Source organism: Eriocheir sinensis, chromosome 12 (genome assembly GCF_024679095.1).
Source record: "Eriocheir sinensis breed Jianghai 21 chromosome 12, ASM2467909v1, whole genome shotgun sequence".
In the NCBI taxonomy this organism is placed as follows: Eukaryota; Metazoa; Arthropoda; class Malacostraca; order Decapoda; family Varunidae; genus Eriocheir; species Eriocheir sinensis.
In genome coordinates this window covers 18601340-18625757 of record NC_066520.1, presented here as the reverse complement: position 1 = coordinate 18625757, position 24418 = coordinate 18601340, and the positions used below count along the sequence as shown (strand labels likewise).

At 43.0% G+C, this 24418-nt stretch overlaps 1 protein-coding gene across 4 annotated transcripts in view; it reads right to left on the bottom strand.

The window, feature by feature from the left end:
- Positions 1-123: 123 nt before the first annotated feature.
- The window catches only part of LOC126997542 (bromodomain-containing protein 4-like), a 64623-nt gene continuing 40328 nt past the window's right edge, over positions 124-24418 (bottom strand). For 2 of the 4 annotated variants that reach the window (XM_050858698.1, XM_050858697.1), the window contains exons 7-9: positions 16652-16688; positions 15468-15655; positions 10537-11110 (exon numbers count right to left, since the gene is read on the bottom strand). In XM_050858698.1, the coding sequence (XP_050714655.1) occupies positions 10910-11110; positions 15468-15655; positions 16652-16688 (426 nt within the window). In that variant the 3' untranslated portion in view covers positions 10537-10909. Of the gene's footprint in view, positions 308-10536; positions 11111-13626; positions 14460-15467; positions 15656-16651; positions 16689-24418 lie in introns of those variants that run through there. The other 2 variants (XM_050858700.1, XM_050858699.1) reach the window with 2 other exon arrangements.

Genomic DNA, 24418 nt, shown 5'->3' with positions numbered 1-24418 from the left:
GGGGCGGGAAAAGGGAGGGAAGGGGATGGGGGAGGAGAGTACGTTCAGTTCACTCCACCCGCTTTACGTAACACAGGACCAAAACTTCACGCAACGAGGAACCTTTGTTTATATGAATGAGTACCCAGGCGAGTGTGCGGAGGGAGGGAGGGAGGGTCAGAGGGGCTCGAGGGGAGGTGTAATGAGAGTGTTTAAGTGGGTGATGGTTACGAGTAGCCGCCTCCAGTACTCGGTTACCGCAAGGGATAGATGCGTGTGAAGGAACGAGGAGTCAAGGGCGAGATGGAGGTCATGGATGCGAGGAAAACTGTGGGGATGAGGAAATGGAATCAGCTGGAGACGGGGAAAAGAACGAGGTATTAAAGGGAGACGTTAGACTTTATATACTACTCATCAACCTCAAGGAATGGAAAATACAGAGGAACGAAGAGTCATAGGCGAAGAAAATTATGAGGTTGAGGAAATGGGATGAACGGGAACGGGGAAATGAAAGAGGTAATGAAAGGAGATGCTAGACTTTAGATATTCATTTACCTAAGGGAATGGAAAGTACAGAGGAACGAAATGTCATGAAGCGAGGAGAATTGCGAGACTGAGGAAATGGGATAAACGGGAACAGGAAAAGGAACAAGGTAATGAAGGAAGATGCTAGACTTTATATATTCACGCATTTACCTCAAGGAATGGAAACTTGCGGAAGAAAGAAGAGTCACGGGCGAGAGAGCGGTCATGAGGCGAAGAGAACTGTGGGGCTGAGGGTATGGAATGAGCAGGAACAGGGAAAAGATCGACCTAATGAGAGGGGAGATGTTGGACTTAACTTTCCTACTTTCAGCGGTAAAAGAAAGCAGAGAACCCGCTCTTCACTCGATCCACTCGGCAAGGAAGGTGGAGTAAAAAGAAAAAGTGTGGTGGGGAAGGGAGGGAGTGAATTGAGTCTGTGGAGAAACTTAGAGAAATCATAAAAAAAAATAGGGTGAAGGAAGAGTAGGGAGGAGGAAGATCAATAGAGAAAAATGGAAACGGGGAAGAGTTGGAGAAAGCGAGATTTGGGGAAGGGAGGGAGGCCATTGAGTCTGTGGAGAAACTAAGAGAAATCATAAAAAAAAAAAAAAATAGGGAGAAGGAAGATCGATAGAGAAAAATGGAGACGGGGAAGAGTTGGAGAAAGCAAGATCTGACGATGCTAAAGTGCTGATGCTCCAACCTATTCCTACCCGTTCCAGCCTTCCATTGCTGATTTCACACACACACTTCACGCAATGCCTCGCCGCAGTGTTGAGGCGGAGGACCTGCACGTCTCATTACTCTTTAGATAGTATCGTCAGGCGTCTCCTCTTCTCACGTCAACTATTACTAAAGGCCGAGAAGGAGCTTAATCGTGTGCTCATGAGTGTTTTCATATCGTCACCCTCATAAAATAATCGCCTGAGTCATTTTTCATCGATTTCCAGGTTTTTGTTTACATCAACTTTTCAACATGTGACGCCCATTTTTGTGTAGTTGCCTTCGTCATTCAGGGTTTGGGTGTTCTAGAATTGGCCTGTTCATTTCTGCCTAAATCTTAAGCCAAATAAGATAATGACAGTCCTTTTCTGATTCCCTGAAAAGTAGAAAATAATGACTTAGGCGGTTTCTTTACGAAGATGACGATATGTTCAAGGTGCAGAAGAAGGGTCAAACTACCACTAGACTCATAAAACTATGCCTGGAGATGACCAAAACCTATACGAAAGCTTTGTCAAATGTGTGTGCTTGGACGCCAAAATGCTTCCCTTTGACCCTACGCGCTAACCTCCGACGGTCAACACCCATCGCGCTGCCGCCCAACAAAACGGTACAATGAAGAGCGTAGCTGGTGGGGTGAGGCTGAGCGCACAAGGTGACCTCCAAAACCAGCGATAAATCATTGCATAGGGAAACCCGAATGTTATAGTATATTTCTTAGAAGCGGTGAAGGTACGCTCCGAAACGGTACCGTCCAAGAATGTCTCTCCGGCAAGGTTTTGAACACACAAGGTGACTTTCAAGCCGTGTGATATATCGTTGGACACACACCCGAACATTACGTCGAGGCGGTGAGGGAACGTTCGGTACAGGTTATGTATTCCTCCCCTGGTGAACGTGCCACTTACGAGGTATTTAAAGGTAACGCTGGGGGCACACACTATAGCTGCGCGTGGCTGCGGTGCTCATCTCCGTCTCACTGGCCCTATGAGCGTGTGGTGGGATGAACCCCCTGACACGACATCCGAGTTAATGCAGTTTTTCCTTTACCCAGGTTTCCCAAAGTACCCATTAATCGACCAACCCGAAAGGGAGGATAAACAGCTGTGTGAGCTGTACGCCGACTGCCCGGGCCGGGATTCGAACCTGGACCCGCGGATTTGGAGCTAGATAAGCTAACCAATGTTCCACGGAGTCGCTAGGAGGTACCCGATTGGAATGACAAATGAAGAGAGGACAGATTACTAAGGCCGGTATTATAAGACATTTTCGCTTTTCATATCAGCTATTTTTAAAGGTCAAAGAGGGGGTCAATCAGATTCTAATGTGTGTCTCTTTAGGTTCACGGTACAGAAAAAGGATCAAACTACCACCAGGGCCATAAAACTTATCCTGGAAATTACCAAAACTCCTGCGAGTCTTGTTAAATGTGTGAACTTGGGCGACGAAATGTTTAGCAATACGGCTTTAAGTTTCTGAAATCATCTATGAGAAAAAAATCGTCCTCGGATCGTCTCGGCTGTCACTCCTCCAAGTTGAGTAACCCAATGGAATCCTCGGAACCGAATTATAAGGCCGCACAACAATACTTTCCTCTGTTTGGCCAGCTTCCTTTGTTGCCAGGCAAGGGACAAGCGTTCCTGGAAGACACAAGGCCGACCAAGGGAAGGGGAGGAGGAGAGGGAGGAGGAGAACAAGCAAACACAATCACACGCAGAGGCCATGCCACGTGTATTTAGGAGAGGATGAATGGGAGGAGAAGAGAATGGAATCAACGTTCTAAAGGTCAACCAAAAGAAGGGGAGGAGGAGAGGGAGGAGGAAAACAAGCAAACACAATCACACGCAGAGGCCATGCCACGTGTATCTGGGAGAGGATGAATGGGAAGAGAAGAGAATGGAATCAACGTTCTAAAGGTCAACCAAGAAAAGGGGAGGAGGAGAGAGAGGAAGAGAAAGAAAAAAATATAGAGAGGCGTAGAGTGTATTTGTGTGAGGATGAGAGGGAGGAGGAGAGAGAAGAAACAAAATTATATGAAAGTGGCGATGTCAGTGCATTTGAGTATTCTTTTTTTTTATTTACAGTACAGGAAGCAGCTCAAGGGCAAAAACAAACAAACAAAAATAGATAAATAAAATCCTGCTATGCTCTGATCCTGTAAAGAAAATAAGGAGGCCAAATTTCGTTGCGTGGAATTTTGTTTCTTTCATCTTACACGTAATAAAAAAATAAATAAATAAATAAATAAATAAAATAAATCAACGAGGGTCTTAAGTCCGTGAAAGAATATTGATCCCCTTCCTAATCCTCTGTGCACCCTAGAAACACCTATATATAACACAGGCATCGATTTCAATATCAACTAGGCAGTGTCATCAATATCAACTAGGCAGTGTCATCAATATCAACTAAGCAGTGTCATCAATATCAACTAGGCAGTGTCATCAATATCAACTAGGCAGTGTCATCAATATCAACTAAACAGTGTCATCAATATCAACTAAACAGTGTCATCAATATCAACTAAACAGTGTCATCAATATCAACTAAACAGTGTCATCAATATCAACTAAACAGTGTCATCAACATCAACCAAGCAGTGTCATCAACATCAACCATGCAGTGTCATCAACATCAACCAAGCAGTGTCATCAACATCAACCAAGCAGTGTCAGTGATTCCCATACACTCACAAAATACCCAACACCATAATATTTTTTTAAAGTTATATCCGCTTAAAATTATCTACGTTCACCCACAGATATTTCAAAAGTTATAGCCGTTCATCATCAACATTCGTCCAGTCAGTAGCGAACTTAACATCCGTGCTAGTTATTTGCAGCATGTCATTGCCTGGGACACTCTGGTTTCCTCTTTGCTTTGATAGTCAGTAATTTCTTCTCGTCACGTTATCACGCAGAGGATGTGGACACTCTTCGGTCATTGCACTGCTTTAAACGTGCGCTCTCAGTGACGTCTCTTTCGCATGTGGACTTTTTTAGTAATTTTCACGTCATCGCTTGGGAGGTCAATGCGGCGTGGATAGAAACACACCACCGATGCGACCTGAGGGAAGAGCTCGCTAACCAACCCTCTATGACACACACACTCAGACTTACGACGAACTCCACACATCAATCTGGAGTCGGGAGAATTATAAGAACGCCGGTAATGTTAGGAAGAAGAAGCATAGCAGAACCTGAAAGAACAGCTCGCTAACCAACGCTCTACGACACACACAGTCAGACTTACGACGAACTCCACACTACTTCAGGTTCTCCCATCATCCATACATCAATTTAGAGTCGGGAGGATTATAAAAACGCCGGTAATGTTAGGAAAAAAAAGCATAGTAGAACCTGATAGAACAGCTCGCTAACCAACGCTCCACGACACACACACTCAGACTTACGACGAACTCCACACTACTTCAGGTTCTCCCATCATCCATACATCAATCTGGAGTCGGAAGAATTATAAGAACGCCGGTAATGTTCGGAAAAGGTGGCATAACACAACCTAACCGAACATCTCTCTAGCCAACGCTCCACGACACACACACTCAGACTTACGACGAACTCCACACTACTTCAGGTTCTCCCATCATCCATACATCAATCTGGAGTCGGGGGAATTATAAAAACGCCGGTAATGTTCGGAAAAGGTGGCATAACACAACTTGACCGAACGCTCTATGACACACACACTCAGACTTACGACGAACTCCACACTACCTCAGGTTGTCCCATCATCCATACATCAATCTGGAATCGGGAGAATTATAAGAACGCCGGTAATGTTAGGAAGAAGAAGCATAGCAGAACCTGACAGAACAGCTCGCTAACCAATGCTCCAAAAGACCCACATTCAGACTTAACGACGAACTCAACACACGATCAGATTGTCCCATTCACATTGACTCCCACGCATGAATTTGGAGGCGGGAAAATATAATACAAAAGACCTCCGATAGAAATGCACTTCGCTGTTAGAAAAAAAGTAGCATAACAACCACACACAAAATCACACCTACGACGAAAGCCACATTCAATCACCTTGCCCCATTCACATCAACGACTGTATGTATCAATTTGGAGTTAGAAAATATGTTTGGAAAATATATAAGTAAAAAAAAACACCAGCTATCCAATTCACCGCTAGGAAAAGATAGCATGACACGGCAATATTGTGTGGGTGGGATAAAATCGTGATTCGGCCGAGGCGTGACGCTGGGCCGCCGCCGCTCTCCGCTAGCCCGCCACACCAGGCGCCGGCCGGCCGTCCACCCCCCCATTAGTCAGGCGTCGGTAAGCTGCTAACAATCCACAGGTGACTCTCCCTCGAATTCAACACGAGTACTATTTCCAAGGATTATTACCGGGAAATGATTCTCTCTCTCTCTCTCTCTCTCTCTCTCTCTCTCTCTGTGTGTGTGTGTATTTGTTTCTCCTGTTTCCTTTAAAGATGATCGATGATGTGGTGTTCTCTGGGTCTCTGTTCTATCTCCCACTCTTTCTATCGTTCATCAGTGATTTGCTTTCCTCAGTCGACTGTTCTATTCACTCTTTTCCCAATGAGGGGGCTTCGTGGTGCAGTGGTTAGCACACTCGGCTCACAACCGAGAGAGCCCGGGTTCGATTCCCGGGCGGAGTGGAAAAAATTGGGAGACTTTTCCGATACCCTACGCCCCTGTCCACCCAGCAGTGAATGGGTACCAGGTATTAATCGGGGATTGTGTCCCGTCTCCTGGGGTCTATTCCCTTCTCCTATAGTTCCTTCCCCTTCTGTCTCTCTCCGGCATATGACCACAGATGTTACGCCGACTAAACGAAACTTTCCTTTTTTTTTATCCCGATGATTCTACTCTGCATAACTCAACATCTATTAGCAAAACACTTCCTAATATATTCATGCTAACTGCTCTTCTGAATTTGCTAACTATTCTTCGGCCTTCGACATTTCCGTGATCTCACTGTACACGACTTCTACGCAAGCTCATCCCTGTGCTGTCCAAATTCCTGATGCAAGAATTAGCCACTGCCCTCACTCTTTCATCTCTTTCACTGGTTAAATCTGGAACAGCCTTCGTGTGTCTGTCCTTCCTCTTCCCTGCGACTTGGATGCTTGCTAGAATGCCTTGTTTTGTTTTTATTTTTGTATTTTGCCCTTCAACAGTTTCCTTTGTAAAAAAATATCGTAAAAAGTAAATGTTCGCTTCCATCACAGTCATCGAGGCGGGATTCGTGTTTGTGTTTGCTAAGGCAGAAGAGAAAACGACGATGTGACATGAACTTCGTCTGGGTTAGGGACTCGCACCGTTGCCAGATTATCGTACTCAAGAGCCGCGTATTTACTGGTTTCTGGCCATAACTGTTGCCAAGAAGCACCAATAATTAACCATTTAAACGATGTCCACATATGAATGCAGTTATTTGGGTGATGAAAGCAGTTTATTGGGTCGGAAATCGGCAAACATAAGAGGCTGAGTACGACAATCTGGCAATGTTGTAAGGGAGGCGTCTGGATACTCCCCTCGTGAACAAGCTACCCGCAACCTCCTATCAAATCAACATAACTGTAATGTCTAATCCTTCCAACCCCTTCCCTTTTCACACTCTCCGAACTTAACTAGGGCAGCAAATAATTCCACACCACGCTCCTTGCAGTATTATTCCAATGAAGTGAAGTTTTCTCCTGGTCCTGCATCGTTAACTCGCTCTGCGCATCTTGGCCCTTGTGTTCAGGTGTTGGGTGTGCTAAGCTATTCGTGCATCTAAGTGTTTCCGTTGCGTGTGATCTTTTGTGTGGTTCTGCGATGTTGTGACGCGCAGAAAGACACAAAGACTGATTGATAAAGACATAAGACAGACAGGCACACAGACAGGTAGAAAGATGAAAAGATATACAGATAGACAAAGACAGGCAGATAAGCAGGTAAGTAGGTGTGTTATTTTTGTGGTTATGCAATGTTGTGACGCGCGGAGACACAAAGACTGATAGACAGATAGATATAAAACAGACAGGCAGATAGAAAGATGAAAAGATATACAGACAGACAAACAGACAATCAGATAAGCAGGTAAGTAGGTGTGTTATATTTGTGGTTATGCAATATTATGATGCGCAGAAAGACACCGACTGACAGATAGACAGACAGGCAGACAGGTGAATAGATAAACAGATAGACAAACAAATATATAGATAGGAAGGTATGTAGATATGTTTCTTTGTAGTTATGCGATGTTATGACAGAAAAGAAAAAATAGAGAGGGATAGACGGACAGACAAACAGGTAGTCAGATAAATAAACAAACAGACAAACAAGTAGACAGGTAGGTAGGTTGATGCGTAGATCCCTAAGTACTACATGGCACCAGGGTCTCACAAGGCTGGTGAAGAGGTTCCGAGAAGTTTGGTAACGACGCGGATGAGCGGTCCCCTGAATTACTATGTTCAGTGTTACGCAACCCAGCCAGGCCCTGCCCTTCCCTGGCCTCCCCTTCCCCTTTTCCTCTAGCCCAGTGACATCCCCTCCCCTCCCCTCCGCTCTCCTCCCCTTCTTTTCCTTCCCCACCTCTCTTCTTTCCTTCTTGGTCTCTCTACTTCCCTCGCCTTCCTTTCCCTTCTCCCTCCTCTTCCCTCTCCTTCCCTTGCCTTCCCCTCTCCCTCCAGCCCAGTTACATCCCCTTCCCTCCCTTCCTCTCTCCTCCCCTTCTTTCCCTTTTCCCTCCTCTTCCCTCTACTCCTTGGTCCTTTTCCTTCACTTGCCTTCCCCTCTCCCTCCAGCCCAGTAACATCCCCTTCCCTCCCTTCCTATCTCCTCCCCTTCTTTTCCTTCCCCTCCTCTACTTCCCTTCCCTTGCCTTCCCTTCTCCCTCTTACCTAGCTTCTCTCCCTTCCCTCCCTTTTGCCTTCCCTTCCCCTCTCCCTCCAGCCCAGCAAAATTCCCTTCCCTCCAATTCCTTCCCCTCCTCTCCCCTCCCTTCCTTGGATTTTCTATTTTCCCTTCCTCTCTTTCTCTTCTTCTAGGCTCGGTCCATTCCTTCTATCTCCTTCCTTCCTTCCCTTTTCTCTCTTATCCGTCACAGTTCTTTCAGTCTCCTGTCTTCTCTTTTCGCCTCTTCCCATCAGCTCCTTCCTCCTCTTCCATTCCTCTATTATACACTTTACTATTACTCTTTCCTACATTTCCTTTCTTCCCTCCCCCATCCTATTACCCCATGGCTTTTTCCCTCACTTCCCCTACCCTCCCATCCATTCATTTTTCCTTCCTCTTCCCTCTTCACACCCTCTGAACTCCAAACACGCTATCCCATCACCCTATGCCTTCGTCCCCTTCCCTCCTCTCCCCTCACATCTCCTTCCCTTCCCCCTCCCCTACCATCCAGTCACCGCAGCGCCTAGTCCAGTCATGCCGAGGCGAGCCCCGGAAGGGAAGCCTCACCGAACACGCCCGCCGCGCACCATTGTCCAAAGTTTCCGGCCTCTGTTTGGGGGCGGTGGATTCTAACGTCTATATTGTGGCCCCGGTGATACTAGACTCATGTTACTTATTGCCCCGCGTAAAGAAATGTGCCAGTCGTGTCGCTGGTGGGAGTTTGTGTTCCACGTGTCGGGATATTAGAGAAGGACAAAGAGAACCAGGTGACGAGCAGGAAGGGACGCAGCAACACCAGACAGGGAGGCGTGGAGAGCGTTGGGATTGTTGTCATCCAGAGGGCCACGTAGCAATGCCTGATGATGATGATAATACGAATACTGAAAACAATAAATTCGTAAAAAAATTAAAAAAGCAGGCAATCAAGGTTCATCCCAATCATACGAGTTTCTTTTTCAAATCATGTATTTTATTGTGTATTATCCATGTCCAGTAAATACATGTCGTGTGAGAACAGTGACCAATTCCCACGCAGGAATACAAAAATAACGATTTGTTTACAAACGGTCGTGTCCGTGACGTGCGTGGTGCTGCGCCGCCCCGGCCTCGGCGGCGGCGCGGCGCAGAGGCTCCGCAACTGAACTAAACGTCTTGGAGAAGGTTTCGTGAACTTGGGAACTTACGTAAAGGTGGAGTTATATAGTGACAGATAAAGCGAATATATGTCATAGAATATATTCATCACGTTAGTTTACAGATGACACAGAGAGCCGGAGCACCGACGCCCGGCACCACACGCCACCGCCCGCCGCCACGCCCTCGCGCCCTCACGAACCTTAGACTATACACACGTTCGGTACGCCGCTGTTGTCTCAGATGCGTATTCTCCACCTATCTACTGGTATGTGGCGCCCACTCTTGAACACGGACGGTTACGTTAGGTTAGGTTAGGAAGTTAAGCTGGTCATGTAAGGTAAGTTTGAATGGGAACAATGAGAGTATTTTCCAGAGCACCCCGTGGTTAATTCCGAAGTTACAGCCGAACGTCTTCACTCAAGGACCACATACCCGTAGAGAGATTGGGAATATGCGTCCCGGCTGGAGGGTCTTCTATCCCTTTACAGAACGTGAACCAGGAAGAAAGGAGGGAACACGCGACTCATACACCCTCGAAATGGTTGCTTGAAGACGAGGCCACCGAGTCAAAGAAGTGCGTCATCGTGGAACATGGAGGGACTCGCGAAAGAAAAGGACTCACAACACAGCCAGTTATCTCCGAGTCATTGTCGTGTACCCTTGAGGAATGAGTGCTTTCCCTTGGAGCGAGTTTTTTTCTCTTTGTTGATAGTTCTTTCCCTCACAAATTCATTCCTTGTTGCGAGTTCTTCTCATAACAAATTTATTCCTTGTTGCGAGTTCTTCTCAACAAATTTATTCCTTGTTGCGAGTTCTTCTCAACAAATTTATTCCTTGGTGGGAGTTCTTTTCCATACAAATTCATTCCTTTTTGCGAGTACTTTCCTTACAAATTGTTGGGAGTCCTTTCCCTTACACATTTAATCCTTGTTGTGTGTTTTCTCCCTTACAAATTAATTCCTTATTGAGAGTTATTTTCCTCACAAAGTCATCGTCACCCCAAAATGATCACGTGTTAAGCCAGTGATTCATCCGTGGGTCCGTATCAAGGTCTTTTACTCGCCTATTCCTTGAACGCCAACTCAGACTGTGGACGCGTGACTCACATCCCGGAAGTCAATACTCTTCATCGGATTGTGTCTTGGATACAGAATCACGGGTGCAGGAGACCAAGGGTGACTTTGTGGACTTGGAGATGCAGATGAATATACAAAAAACCTTCAACTTTCAGATTATGCATTAGGGTATTGGGTGTAAGTAGGGGTGTAAGTTTGTAGGAAAGAATCTGAGAGGTGATCAGTTGAAGTCTTTAATGAAGCGTTGTCTACTTCGAAATTACAACCCATCAGACCAGTTGTGATGGCGGTGTAGACTTCTGGTATCAATTATTGGGGGGTTGAATGAAATGTTGTGGCAAACGGTATTTATTCTGAGACTTAAACAACGGGCGTGAATCAAAATTTCATCACATGGGAAAGTTACGGTGAAATGACGAATTGTAAAAATAAAAAATGTCCACAGCTTCGGAAGTAACGTAAAAATCAAGCTACATGGGTTATCTTAGTGCACAATCATCTTGCTTTGTACTATTTCTGATTTATTATGCTGAAAATATTTTGAACAGTTGTCAATTTGAAGAGAAACTGCACCTCTGTTACCCAGCAGCCCCTAAAATTGATGCGCCAAACATGAGTGACTTCGTGATTCACATTCCACTTCCTCTTGAGCAACAACCCGCCGCCAGCCGAGCGTGTGCCCGCCCCAGGATGTCACGGCTCGCATCCCCCTCCTTTCTCTCTCTTTAGCTCTCTCTGCTCTCCGCTTTCTTCCCGTCATGGCGCACCAGAAACCACTGAGTGACGTCTCCAGCTAGAAAACTTGGCGTTAAGAGACATGCACACTGTAATGTCATACGCACACACACACACACATACACACACACAAACGCCGCCTTTGCTATCAGTTCAGTGCCTCGTGTTTGGCATCCTCCGGACACTTACAAGCTATTGCTCTGCGCGGGACGCTCTCCGCCCCTCTGCGCTACAGTATGACGCAGGGACTAACTCCAAACGTTGTGACTTTGAAAAATATAAAGTGAGTTATTATAAAGTATGGCTATATATTGGCATATTACCTTACGCTCAGTAATACATCATCCACGGCGAGGATAAGGAACATAACAGTATGTCATTTGTTGGTATAACCACGAGTTCTAACTGTCACCCGAGTTGGACGCTACAGCACTAGGTATGTTCTGCCTTGCCGGAGCCCCGCGGTGGGCGGCTCGGCAAGGTGTAGGGCACGGCTCGACTCAGGTACAGGGTTGGGAGGGAGTCACTAGATGAGACGCCCGTGTGATGCAGAAAAGTCAAATCGGCTCAACTGATGGGTAGAATGAGTAGTAAATATTAACAATTACGGAATATGCATAAAAGCAGGACTATTTAATGTTATGGAATCATTTAGTGTAAGTAGGCCAGTGGTCCTCAAACTGCATCGGCCGATGCATCGCTCAGAATATTTTGGTGGGAGTCACGTACCCTCTGGGGTAGCTTGAGAACACTGCTCTAAGTCTGTATTACAACAGAAAATGCATGTAAATTTCATATTGTAATAGTTTGCTGATGGCAATGATACGAGTATGAGCCAAGCAAATCAACCATAACAAACCATATGGCCATAAAACACTGTCAATTACCGAACTAGTGTGGCGTCTTGGGCACGAATGGACCGACACGTGAAGATGATGGGCCGAGGAATGTCCCTCGCTGGTCGTCAAGCAGGAGGAAGAGAAATGCATTGTTCCCATCGGTCAGTCACCGCTGCACGGCACTCCTCTGTGCCGGCAGCAACACCTTACGAGTTAACACATGAGGAACCACTTGACTAGTAATACAGCACAGCCAATCATAATTTGGTTAGCATAACGAGACTGACTGACTGACTCATGCTAAGACGAAAACAAACTATAGAACAGCACAATACTTCGACCTTCCCTGAAACCTCTCTTAATAACGATCACCAAGCCTAAATAAAATACAAATTATACCTCACAAACGTCTCCTCGTCTTTCCATGCATCTATACATTCCATTAATACACAACAGAAACAGACCTCTTTATATCGGTGTTGAAAACTGTCATCATTCTAACACTAAACAGACAGTAAAGTGGTTCCGGTTCAGCTTCTTGGTTATAATGTACATCTTAGCTTATGCATCCATATGAACAACCTCCTATGCTATGTACAGTAATGCTTATGAAACCCGGCAGAAGCACGCTGAAAGTATGCTCTGTTCCAACACACTTCACACACGCTCGTTATCACTCTTACGCTCACTAGGACGGTTTGTATGCACCATAACGTGTTGACTTCGCCTCGTCTGCACCTCTCGTAACCTCGAAACGAATGACGGTCCAACGATAAAACAGATAATTGCACAAGCTTTTTTTTTTTTTTTTAACAAAGGAGACAGCTCAAGGGCACAAAAAAAGGAAACAATAACAAAAAAAAAAGCCCGCTACTCGCTGCTCCTAAAAAAAATCCAAAGAGGTGGCCGAAAGTGGGGTCAATTTCGGGAGGAGAGGTTTCCAGATACCCTCCTCTTGAAAAAAAGCAAAGTCATTCTTATCTTCAATTCAATTTCTGTGGAGTCTAAACAGCAGAGTAAAGTGTTGTCTCCAAATTCTTAAAACTAAACGAAAACATAACCATAATTAACTTAAGAGATATTCGCGCTAGCTACCTCAACCTTGTCTTCAATTTAGTTATTAATGCGTAAAAAATGCAGAGTTAAGTGTTGTTCTTAAAATTCTTGAAACGAAACTAAAATATAACTGTCATTTTTACTTAGTTCTCCTTAAATCTCATTCCCGAGACATCTAAAGTTAAACGTGTTCCCCTGAAATCGTTACAAAACTTTTAACATTCTTGCAACGAACTTAAAACATAGCCATGATCAAAATTCTTCTCATTGTCCTTTTCATTCTTTCTTTTTAATTTAATTGCCGAGACGCCTTAGATGGCATACGATAAGTTCCCTTGAAATCGTAACGAAACTCTTTAATATTCTTACAACGAACAAAAAACATAACCATAATAAACATTCTTTTTCACTGCCATATTTTCCTCTTTTTCTTAATTTAATTGCCGAGACTCCAAAAACTGCACGTCCTGAGTTCCCATGAAATTCTAACAAAACTCTTAACATTCTAGAAACGAAATAAAAACATAACCTTGATTAAAATTCTTCTCACTGTCCTTTTTATTCTTCCTTTTAATTTAATTGCCGAGACTCCTAAAACTGCACGTCCTGAGTTCCCATTAAATTCTAACAAAACTCTTAACATTCTAGAAACGAAATAAAAACATAACCTTGATTAAAATTCTTCTCACTGTCCTTTTTATTCTTCCTTTTAATTTAATTGCCTAGACACTTAAAATTGTACGTGCTGAGTTCCCATGAAATTCTAACAAAACTCTTAACATTCTTGCAACGAACTGAAAACACACTATCATCATCATCATCATTATCACACCTTACCTCACACATCCCTTCTCCACACCTCACAAGCATTCCACATTCTTTACTTAAATACTTGCCTGGACTACAACGTGAATGAGTAATAACTGGACACCATTCGTTACAAACACTTAAATCGTCGAAAACAAAAAACTTCCGTCATTTAGTAAGTAGAAAAAATCGTATGTCTATTTCCGTGACTATAATCTCGGTTACTATCTTGGACTCGTATTCTCAAAGGCTTCGGGGTCTTGTCACGATAATTTCCAAAGGCCACGGAAAAGATGCATCAGGTTCGCAAGTGTTTTTCCGGCTCATGACGTAGAAATCTTGCAAACTACCGCTAGAGGTGTGAAACTACCCATGGAAACCCCTACACCTTCTACGATGCGACGGGTTCCCAAGGGTGTTTCTCTGCTCTCATGGCATAGAAATCTTGCAATCTACAGCCAGAGATGTGAAACCACTCTTCGTCTCCCTACACCTTCTACGAGGGCCTTGGAATAGATGTACTAAAGCGCCGAAGTGTTTGAGAGTACGGGTCTTGGTCTGTCAGCTGAGGGGACGGCTGACGGCGAGTAGGTAGAAGTAGGAGGAGGAGAAGGAGGAGGAGACAGTTCGGATGTGGACCAACTCATGGATACAGAAGTGAGCGAGTCAGCCGTCCATTGTTTACGCAGCAATGGGCTCAGACTCCTGCAAGCAACGAGAACACGGAGGATTAGTACCAGCAACTACACGTACAGAGAAAGGTTATCAGATGTTAGACAAGTATTACGTGTTAATTGGATTAGCATACTGTATACAACCATCTATGTTATACTTCATTCTATCACAACTGTCTGGTTAATACGTATAGAAGTTGGATATCTTATTATGTCATGTCCCTTTTAGCTTATTAGAAGACATATGAATGTTAAGGTAAAATTTCCTCTTCTATTACTAAATACGGAGATTGTTATGCTTGTTCATGTTATTGAGATCCATTAAAGGGCATCAAGGGAAAATATAAAAAAAGTAATGTATACCCAAACAGAGTCCCCGAGAAAAAGTAATACAAGAAACAGGAAAAAAATAAAAGAAATAAAAGAAGGGACGAAAACAATGGATATAAAAAAGTTATACAACAGAAGAAGATAAAAAATAGGGAGGGACAAAAACAATGGATATGAAAAGTAATACGAGACGGAAAAAAAGAAGGAAAAAGGGGAACAAAACAATGAATATGAAAAAAATAAAACAAGAGACGGGAAAAATTAAAGTAAAAAAGGAAGGGCGAAAACAATGGATGTGAAAAAGTAACACAAGAAACTGGAAAAAAAAAAGAAAAAAAAGGCGACAATGGATATAAAAAAAGTAAAACAAGAAACAGGATAATAAAAGATAAAAAGGAGGGACAAAACAATGGATATGAAAAAAGTAATACAAAAGAATAAAATAAAATAAATTAAGGAGAGAAAAAAACAATGGATATGAAAAAGCAATACAAGAGAAAGGAGAACAAAAAAAAAAAAAAAAAAAAAAAAAAAAAAAAGGGAGAGAGAGAGAGAGAGAGAAAACAATGGTACAACAAAACTACAACCTTCAGTCTGCCAACCCCACAGGAACCAGGACTTTCATATGACATCCAATACCTTCAGAACGATCTACAGCATCTTCATCTACACAGGAACGTCCCTCTATGTCTCTCTCTCATCCCCTTACCCCAGCGATCTCGGGCGGCGGCTCCTGCGGCGTCCCTTCGTCTTCAGGTAGCGCGGCGTCCTTCTCCACGTCTTCAGAGAGCTCCGGAGACCTGGCTGGCTCCTCGGTGTCTAGGGGCGAAGTCTCCTTGCCCTCCGGATCTGTTCTCTCTTCACCTTCTTCGCCTTCCTTCTCTTCGGCTTCTATACCTGAGGATGGAGTCTTTGGTTAGGGAATAATTTTGGACTGTTAGAAAGCTTATGCATATTTTTTTATTACAGAAAAGGAAGCAGTTCAAGGAAAAAACACACACAAAAAAGACAAAAAAGCCCGCTAATCGCTGCTCCTATAAAAAGAAGTACAGAGGAGTTAAAAAAAAAGGAGGGGTCAAGTTCGGGAGAGGTAACACTTGAAGCTATTTTAAAAGACCATGATAGTTACGTATAATAAGCAGCAATAATAAAATAACGAGTCTGGATGCAGTGAAAATTTTGTATCAGTAACAGTAATAAAAACAGTGAATATGGACCCCGTGATAATTACATGCAAGAAGTTATGATAATAAGACAATAAATATGGGAACAATAACAATGCGATTTAATTTACGTTTCCTAAGTATTTTATTGAAGCATACATAACCAAAGGCAGACAGGGGAAAATAAGGACGTGAAGAAGAAAAAGAAGAAGAAGAAGAAAGAAAAAGAAGAAGAATAGGAGGAAGGAAGAAGGAGGAAGAAAGAAGATAATGATGACGAAGGAGAAACAGAAGAAGAAGAAGAAAAATAAGAAAAATTAAGAAAGAAGAAGAAAGAATATAAATAGGAAGAAGGAAGGAGGAAGAAAGAGGAAGAAAGAAGAAGAAGAATGAGATAATGAAGAAGAAAAAGAAGAAGCCAAAAGGGGACGAAGCACACACACAAACGGAGATAAAAACAGAATCAAACCACAGCAAAAAATAAATAAATAAATAAATAAATAAATAAAAAAATAAAAAAAAGGAAGAAAGACACAAAGAGCATTTAAACCTCCCATCCCCTCTAAAAATAGCGGCATGGAAGAAAACGATAAACATGAAAGTGGGCAAAAATTATGGCGATGAAAATGTCACGGGAGAGTTTAGCGAAAGATAAGGACCCCCGAAAAAAAATTACAGGATGAAGATAATGAGAGAGGGAGGCGGGAGTGAGTGAAAATTTAGCACTTACTATTCTCCTCAGGCTGTTCCTCGCCCGCGCTGACTCCCTGCAGAAAGAAAAAAAAAACATTGATTAGGAAGGCATACTCTGGCACACACACACACACACACACACATACACACACACACACACGGATAGATGGATGTTTGACCACTCTCACGTACACACCTGACAAATACACACATACACAGGTAGATAGATGCTTCATTGACCACACTCACACACCACACCCTCACACACACACCATCTGACAAACACATACACACAGACCGATAGATAGATGCTAGATTGACCACACTCCCCCACCACACCTTCACACCCACCCACACACCCACACATATAGGAACCCCATTACTCTTCCGGACGGCAACAAACAGACTTGGATCCCCTTGAATCTAATCGACGTCGAGGCTAGCACATGACCCAACTGTGTATCAGAAGCCAAATAAATCTTCTCGATAATTAAATGTAAAAAAAATGTATAAATAAAGACTAATTTCCATTAAGGTGATGAAATACGTAGGTTAACAGCCAGTAATTTCGTCAAGCCACTTATCTTTACTGAGAAATAATGGTGGCTACATGACTGATATGTTTCAGTTTCAAAGTTTCATGGCGCTCTTTCATCGTACAATTTTAGAATGGATCGTTACTTCACAACCGAGAAAGAAAAAATCAATAAAGTTATGTCATTTCAGTCTATTATATACGGACTAACTGTATGAAGAAAAGATTTAGAAAAGGCAGGAAAAACATTCTAAAATTTATGAGATATCTTATAATGGTGAGGTTCCTTGTAAAAAAAACTGCCTGTAAAGTAAAGCAGAAACACTTATAGAAGTAAAATGTATCAGTTTAAAGTTTCGTGACACTCTTTAATCGTACAGTTTTAGGATGGATCGTTACTTCACAACTAAGTAAGAAAAAAATCAATTAAGCTACGTCATTGCAGGCTATTATATACGGACTAACTGTATGAAGAAAAGATTTAGAAAAGTCAGTAACAGCATTCTAAGATTTATGAGACAGATTATAACAGTGAGGTTCCTTGTAAAAAAAAAAAAAAAAAAAAAAAAAAAAAAAAATTAATGTAAAATAAAGCAGAAACACTTATAGAAGAACAATAATATATATAACGTCACCTTGGTAAACAAAGCGCCCAAGTCATTATTTTCTACTTTTCAGGAAATCATAAAAGAAATGTCATTATCTCATTTGGCTTAAGATTGAGGCAGGAATGAAAAGGCCAATTCTAGAACACTCAAACCCTGAATGACCAAAGCAACTGTACAAAAATGGGCGTCACATGTTGAAAAATTGATGTAGACAAAAACCTGGAAATCTCTGAAAAATGACTTAGGCGATTAGTTTATAAGGGTGACGATAAGCTTGTTTGAGGGCCTTCCGTGAGCCATATACCTCAAGGATCGTTAGGGAAAAATGATAACTGTTTAAAGTAATTCCATCCCCATCAGAAGAATTCCTATGAAGTATTTTAGCAACACCTTAAAACAGCTTGCTTGAGGGCCTTCTGTGAGCAAAATACCCCAAGGATCGTTAGGGAGAAAGGATCACTGTTTAAGGCTATTCCATCCCCATCAGAAGCATTCCTATAAAGTATCTTAGCAACACCTTAAAACAGCAATACGTGGACGCAATGAGAACCACGTGTGAGTCAGTAATGGTGAGGTTGCTCGTAAACTTTCGCCTGTATAAACTATTTCCTAAACCTTATAAAAGACATCCAAGAATTCAATAAAGTATCATGTATAGATTTATTTGAGGGCCTTCTGTGAGCCATATATCTCGAGGGTTGTTAGGGCAAAAGAACCTCTGTGAAAGGCTATTCCAACCCCACACCAGAGGCAGTTCTTGTACACCCAAACGGCCTGCTGTTGTTAAGGGGACAGAGAGGTCGGGATTCTCAGACACTCCCTCCCTTCACATCAACTATTTCCAAAGCTCAAAAACGGGATCAACTGGGTTATAATGGGTGCCTTTTTAGGTTCATGGTACAGAAAAAGGGACAAAACACCACCAGGGCCATGAAACTACCCCTGGAAATCCCCGAAACTCCAATGAAAGGCTTGTCAAATGTGTGTGTAAGTTCAAAAACGGGATCAACTGGGTTATAATGAGTGGTTTTTTAGGTTCATGGTACAGAAGAAGAGTCAAAACACCACCAGGGCCATGAAACTACCCCTGGAAATGCGCGATACTCCTATGAAAGGCTTGCCAAATGTGTATGTAAGTTAAAAAACGGGATCAACTGGGTTATAATGAGTGGTTTTTTAGGTTCATGGTACAGAAGAAGGGTCAAAACACCACCAGGGCCATGAAACTACCCCTGGAAATGCCCGAAACTCTTATGAAAGGTTTGTCAAATGTGTATGTAAGTTCAAAAACGGGATCAACTGGGTTATAATGAGTGCTTTTTTAGGTTCATGGTACAGAAGAAGGGTCAAACCACCACCAGGGCCATGAAACTACCCCTGGAAATGCGCGATACTCCTATGAAAGGTTTGTCAAATGTGTGCGTGGTTGGCCGCCGAAATGTTTAACCCCTTGAGTGCGGATTTCCTACAAGAAGACATCATCAAGTTACAGGAATGGAACAAAAAGTGACTGCTACAACTCAGTGAAGAAAAACGTAAAGTCCTGCACCAATACCACATGAGAAACACTCCACTATCCACCACAGAGACAGAGAAAGACATGGAAGTATATGTTACCAGCTTAACAGTGAAAACCAAATCCGTGCCAATCGCAGCGGACGGGTTAAGAGTATGCCTGAGGGTGCGGCGAGGGGCAGCAAGCACGCCGCTCACACTCCCCTTGACAAACGTCCCTCGATTACGTCTATTTTCGTCTGTCCTCCCTCGCCACCTCCACGCGACGCCTTGCTCTCTTCCACACGTAATTTGTCCTTGAACTTGACTTAAGTAACACGCCACACATGGATAATAACATGCTCACTCTCACGCACACACACGCACATGCTTTTCACTAAGTCCGTTGCTCATCAGACAATTTCCTGCATTCCTTTCCTTCTTCCCCGAAAAACAAAGCATAATAAAGTCTCCCCTCGCCGCCAGACACCCCAAACTAATGATGAGGGTTCTTTTATTTCCTGTTTGAATTTCCAGAAGCCGCCTATTGCCAGTTTATTTTTTTTATTTTTTTTTTCCTTTATATACTTTACCGATGATCTGTCACCTTAACCGTAAAAAGATAATGATGACGATACAGTAATCTTTAGCATGTTAGGTTACACAACTGGACATCTCGCTACCTATACTGAAGGGCTCCATACTTGATTGCAATTGCCGGGTTTGGTCTCCTAAAAATAGCACTCCATTCTGTTCAACCTCTGGCAACCTCTCAATTCTGGATCAGTAGGCCATTCCGCACTGGTTTGCTAAGAGTCCAATCATGTGCTGCAAATCTAAGTGAACACCAGCGGCAGCAAATTTTTACGAGTTAACGCACGCACTTACTGGCTGCGATATATGATTACGGAATGGAGTTTAAAAAGTATGTATACCAAGAAACAGTTGTTGATGTAGCCATTTTTTTTATTTATCGACGGATAGGTCTTCCTGTGAGTTAGGTTTAGGAGGATACGAGAACCGCCTCCGCCCCTCCCACACACTTAGCAACCTGGGGATATCAACGAAATGGGAATCCTGAACGAGTTATGTGAAAGGGTATACGAGACACACTCCGTCCCTCTTACACACTTACCAACCTGAGGATATCAACGAACTGTGAATCAACAATGAGTTATGTAAGAGTATACGAGAAACACTCCGTCCCTCTTACACACTTACCAACCTGAGGATATCAACGAACTGTGAATCAACAATGAGTTATGTAAGAGTATACGAGAAACACTCCGTCCCTCTCACACACCAACCTGAGGATATCAACGAACTGGGAATCCTGAGCAAGTTATGTGGGAAGATATGAGAATCGACTCCACCCCTTCCACACAGCCAAGAACCGTGAGTATATCAATGAAGTGGGACTCCTCAACGAGTTTTGTGAAAGGGTATACGAGAAACACCTCCGCCCCTCCCACACACTTAGCAACCATGAGGATATTGACAAATCGAGGAAGCATACTCGTTGGGGTAGTAAAATTTGGGTTAGGGCAGCTTAGGGATAAATAATAACAGTGTCCTTTGAGCCGAGATAGAAAAGAAAAGGAGAGAAAGAGAAGAGCCAAAAATGAAAAGAAAGGAAAAGAAGTAAAATAAGAAAATATTAACTCGTAACATGCAAACTGAGAATAATTAGAAGAGGATTACGTGGACAGTTTATGACCTACGACCCGCGTCATCCACGGCTAGGGAGCTCAGCGAGGTGCCAATCACGCAGATCTTTATGGCCTTGGGAAACATTTGCTGTGAGAGCCGAGAGCGTCTGGGAATACGAGCCTAAGAACCACACCCATGCCTTCCTCTACAACGCAGCAGACCCTCAACAAGACCATCAGCCCCCAACACGACGCTCAGCAAGGTGCCAATCACGCAGACCTTTGTAGCCTTCGGAAATACTTGTTTTGAGAGCTAAGAGCGTCTGGGAATACGAGCCTAAGAGCCACACCCATGCCTTCCTCTACCACGCAGCAGACCCTCAACAAGACCATCTGTCTCCAACACGACGCTCGATATCCACGAACCGATTAACTGACACACACACTAGAGAATCGTTGCACAGGAGTAAAAATATTTGAGATTGATGGCTCCCTCCCCTCGTTAAATATCCATGGCCAAGGACGATAAATGTGTTACGTAGCTCCGTGACGAATGAGGTGAGTTCTTCGAATATATGTATCATTAAGGGATAGGATAATCTATAGATGGCACTTAGAGATGTATTTGGGATTGATGGCTCTGTCCTCTCGGTAAATGTCCAACGCCGGAGGATGAAAATTCAAATATGCACAACCTCTCTGACGTGTTGAGTTCTTCACAAAGATAACGTTTAAAGGGACAATATTTACGTTGCACTTTTCCGTATTCACAAACGTTACAAGGTCTTGGTATGTTTGTGTAAAAAAGGGTTTCGTATAAGTTGTGAGGGAAACTATTCATGGGTGGTTTTATGACTTTGGTAATAGTTTAAAACAACAAGAATAACAGATATAAATAAATAAATAACAAAATAATGTCTGATGAGGCTCTCGTACGTGCAAGTTGTTAGGAAACGTATTCAAGGGAGGTTTTACGAGTGTGGTGATAGTTTAAAACAACCACAATAACAACAACAACAACAACAAAAGTAGATTAAGAGAAAATAAACATAACAGAGTAAACAAATTAATAAAATGAATAGAGTGGAACATTAATAACAACAAAAAAAAAGTAAACAAATAAATACAAAGAACATTCATCAAAGAAAAAAGTTTACAAATACGCACATACAACTTTTTTCCACGCTTTTTTTTTACGCTTTCATGCTAAAAGAAAAAAATAAATAAATAAATAAACACAAAAAAATAAGTAAGCCTAAAATTGGTTACGGCCTTTTCACGGAAGAGCCGAAGTCGAGAGTGCAAGACTGTCACGAGCTGTTGGTTGACCCCGGTGACCTGACGTGACCCGAGTATCGACCTGACTCCGACGAGGCGGAAACGAGCAAGCAAGATAATGGCCACATGCGAGAGAGAGAGAGAGAGAGAGAGAGAGAGAGAGAGAGAGAGAGAGAGAGAGAGAGAGAGAGAGAGAGAGAGAGAGAGAGAGAGAGAGAGAGAGAGAGAGAGAAAATAAAAAGAAATACATAAGGAAAGAGAAAAGAAAGAATGGTAGGGAAAAAAAGAACGGAAGAAAGAAGGAAAGAAAGAACGGACGAAAGAAAAAAAGAAACAAAGAAAAAGAAAAAAGAAAAAAGAAAGAAAAAAGGAAGGAAAAGAAAAGACATACAAACAAGTGAACTAAAGCAAACATATTAACTATATAAACCTCACTTCATCATCTCTTAAAACGCACTAACATAGCTCATACAAATTACGCAATAGCTTAGAATGCGAAAAATAGGTATTAAAACACATGCGAATTACCCACAAACAAGTACACAGCAGCCGACTCATTAAAACCGTGTACAGCGCCTCTCCCTCAACCTCTCTTTTCTGCAACGTGTGAATGAAGCCACGAACCTACCCAACCTGTGCCTCCTACGTGTCGGCTGGGTAATCATATGCGCGTGTAACCTTGGTGGAAAAGAAAGGTCAGGTTGAGTGTTGACCGCATGCACATCGTTGGAGGGGTTGGTGACCGCTCAGAGCAAGGAGGGAGTTATGTGGTACGGGAATGCGAGGGGTAGATATTGAGGGGAAGGGGGTGTGGGTGAGGGGTCGTTGCTATTAGATTCGTATGTGTTTTAAGTGTGGTCGTGAGGGACAGTGTTATACTAGTAGGAGGGTTAGTGAAAGAGAGTGTGTGCCTTGTAGTAGTCGTAGTAGTAGTAGTAGTAGTATCAGGAAGAAGAGGAAGAGGAGGAGGAGCAAAAGAAGCAATAATAATACTAATAATAAGAATAAGAACAGGAAAATGGCACCATAAGTAATAACAATAACAGTAAAGAGAATAAAAAGACGACGAAAAAGGCAATTGAAGTAAAATAATAAGAGTAAGGAGAATATGAATAAAACTACAACGCACCAACATTAAAAGAAGGTCAATAACAACTGCATTTAATTAAGGTTTAGAATGATATAAAACGAGGCCATTCATACACCTTAATAGAGAGGAGGAGAATGAGAATGAGGACGAAGAGGAAGAAGAAGAAGAAGAAGAAGAAGAAGAAGAGGGAAAAAGAACAAGAACAAGAAAACAAGTAGTAGTAGTAGTAGTAGTAGTAGTAGTAGTAGTAGTAGTAGTAGTAAAAAAAAAAAAAAAAAAAAAAAAAAGAGAGAGAGAGAGAGAGAGAGATGTAGAAGAGGAAGAGAAATAAGTGAGTTAGTGAGCGCGCGTCGACCACAATAAGTCACCGTCGGGCCCCAGCGTCATGTGCGGGGGGGCAGGCGGCGGTGGGTGAGTCAGCCTAAACCAGATCGAACTTGGGGTTTTACGCACTACTCTACATGCTGCCGCGCTCCGCTCTGCCGCTGGACACATGACACGCTTGGAAACGACGCCTACTGACCGCTTTCTCTCTCACTTGAAGCCGGCACTTAAGTTGGTATGCTCAGACGCTTTCGACCCTCACATCATCTATTTCCAAAGGCCAAGAATTAGAGAAATCGTGTTCTAATGAGTGATTCCTAAGGTCCACGGTACAGAAGAAGGGTCAAACTGCCACCAGGATCATAAAAGGAGAATGAAGATAAAGAGAAGCAGAAAAGAGAAGTGAAAAAGGAGAAGGATAATGAAGAACAGAAAGAAGATGAGGAGAAGGATAATGAAGAACAGAAAGAAGATGAGGAGAAAGATAACGAGGGGAAAGAAGATAAGGAGAAGGAAGCTTGAGCACTGATATGTTAAAGAATGCGACCCATATCATTGCCACCAGACGCACCGATAGACTTGTTAAGCGAGGGAGAGAAGCAACGACGCCGCGCACTTTCTCCCGAAGACTAATAGCATTGGTGGAGGTGGTGGTGGTGGCAGTCTCAGCGTCACGTCACGGCGGTGTAATCATGAGAGTGGACGCCCATTAGTGCCAGACTATGATGGACTTCCTCATTGGTTGATCAGTGACGCCCGTGCTTCGATTAAACGTCTCTTTCTAATCCTTCTTTTCCTTCTACTTCTCTTTCTTCAACTTCTTCTT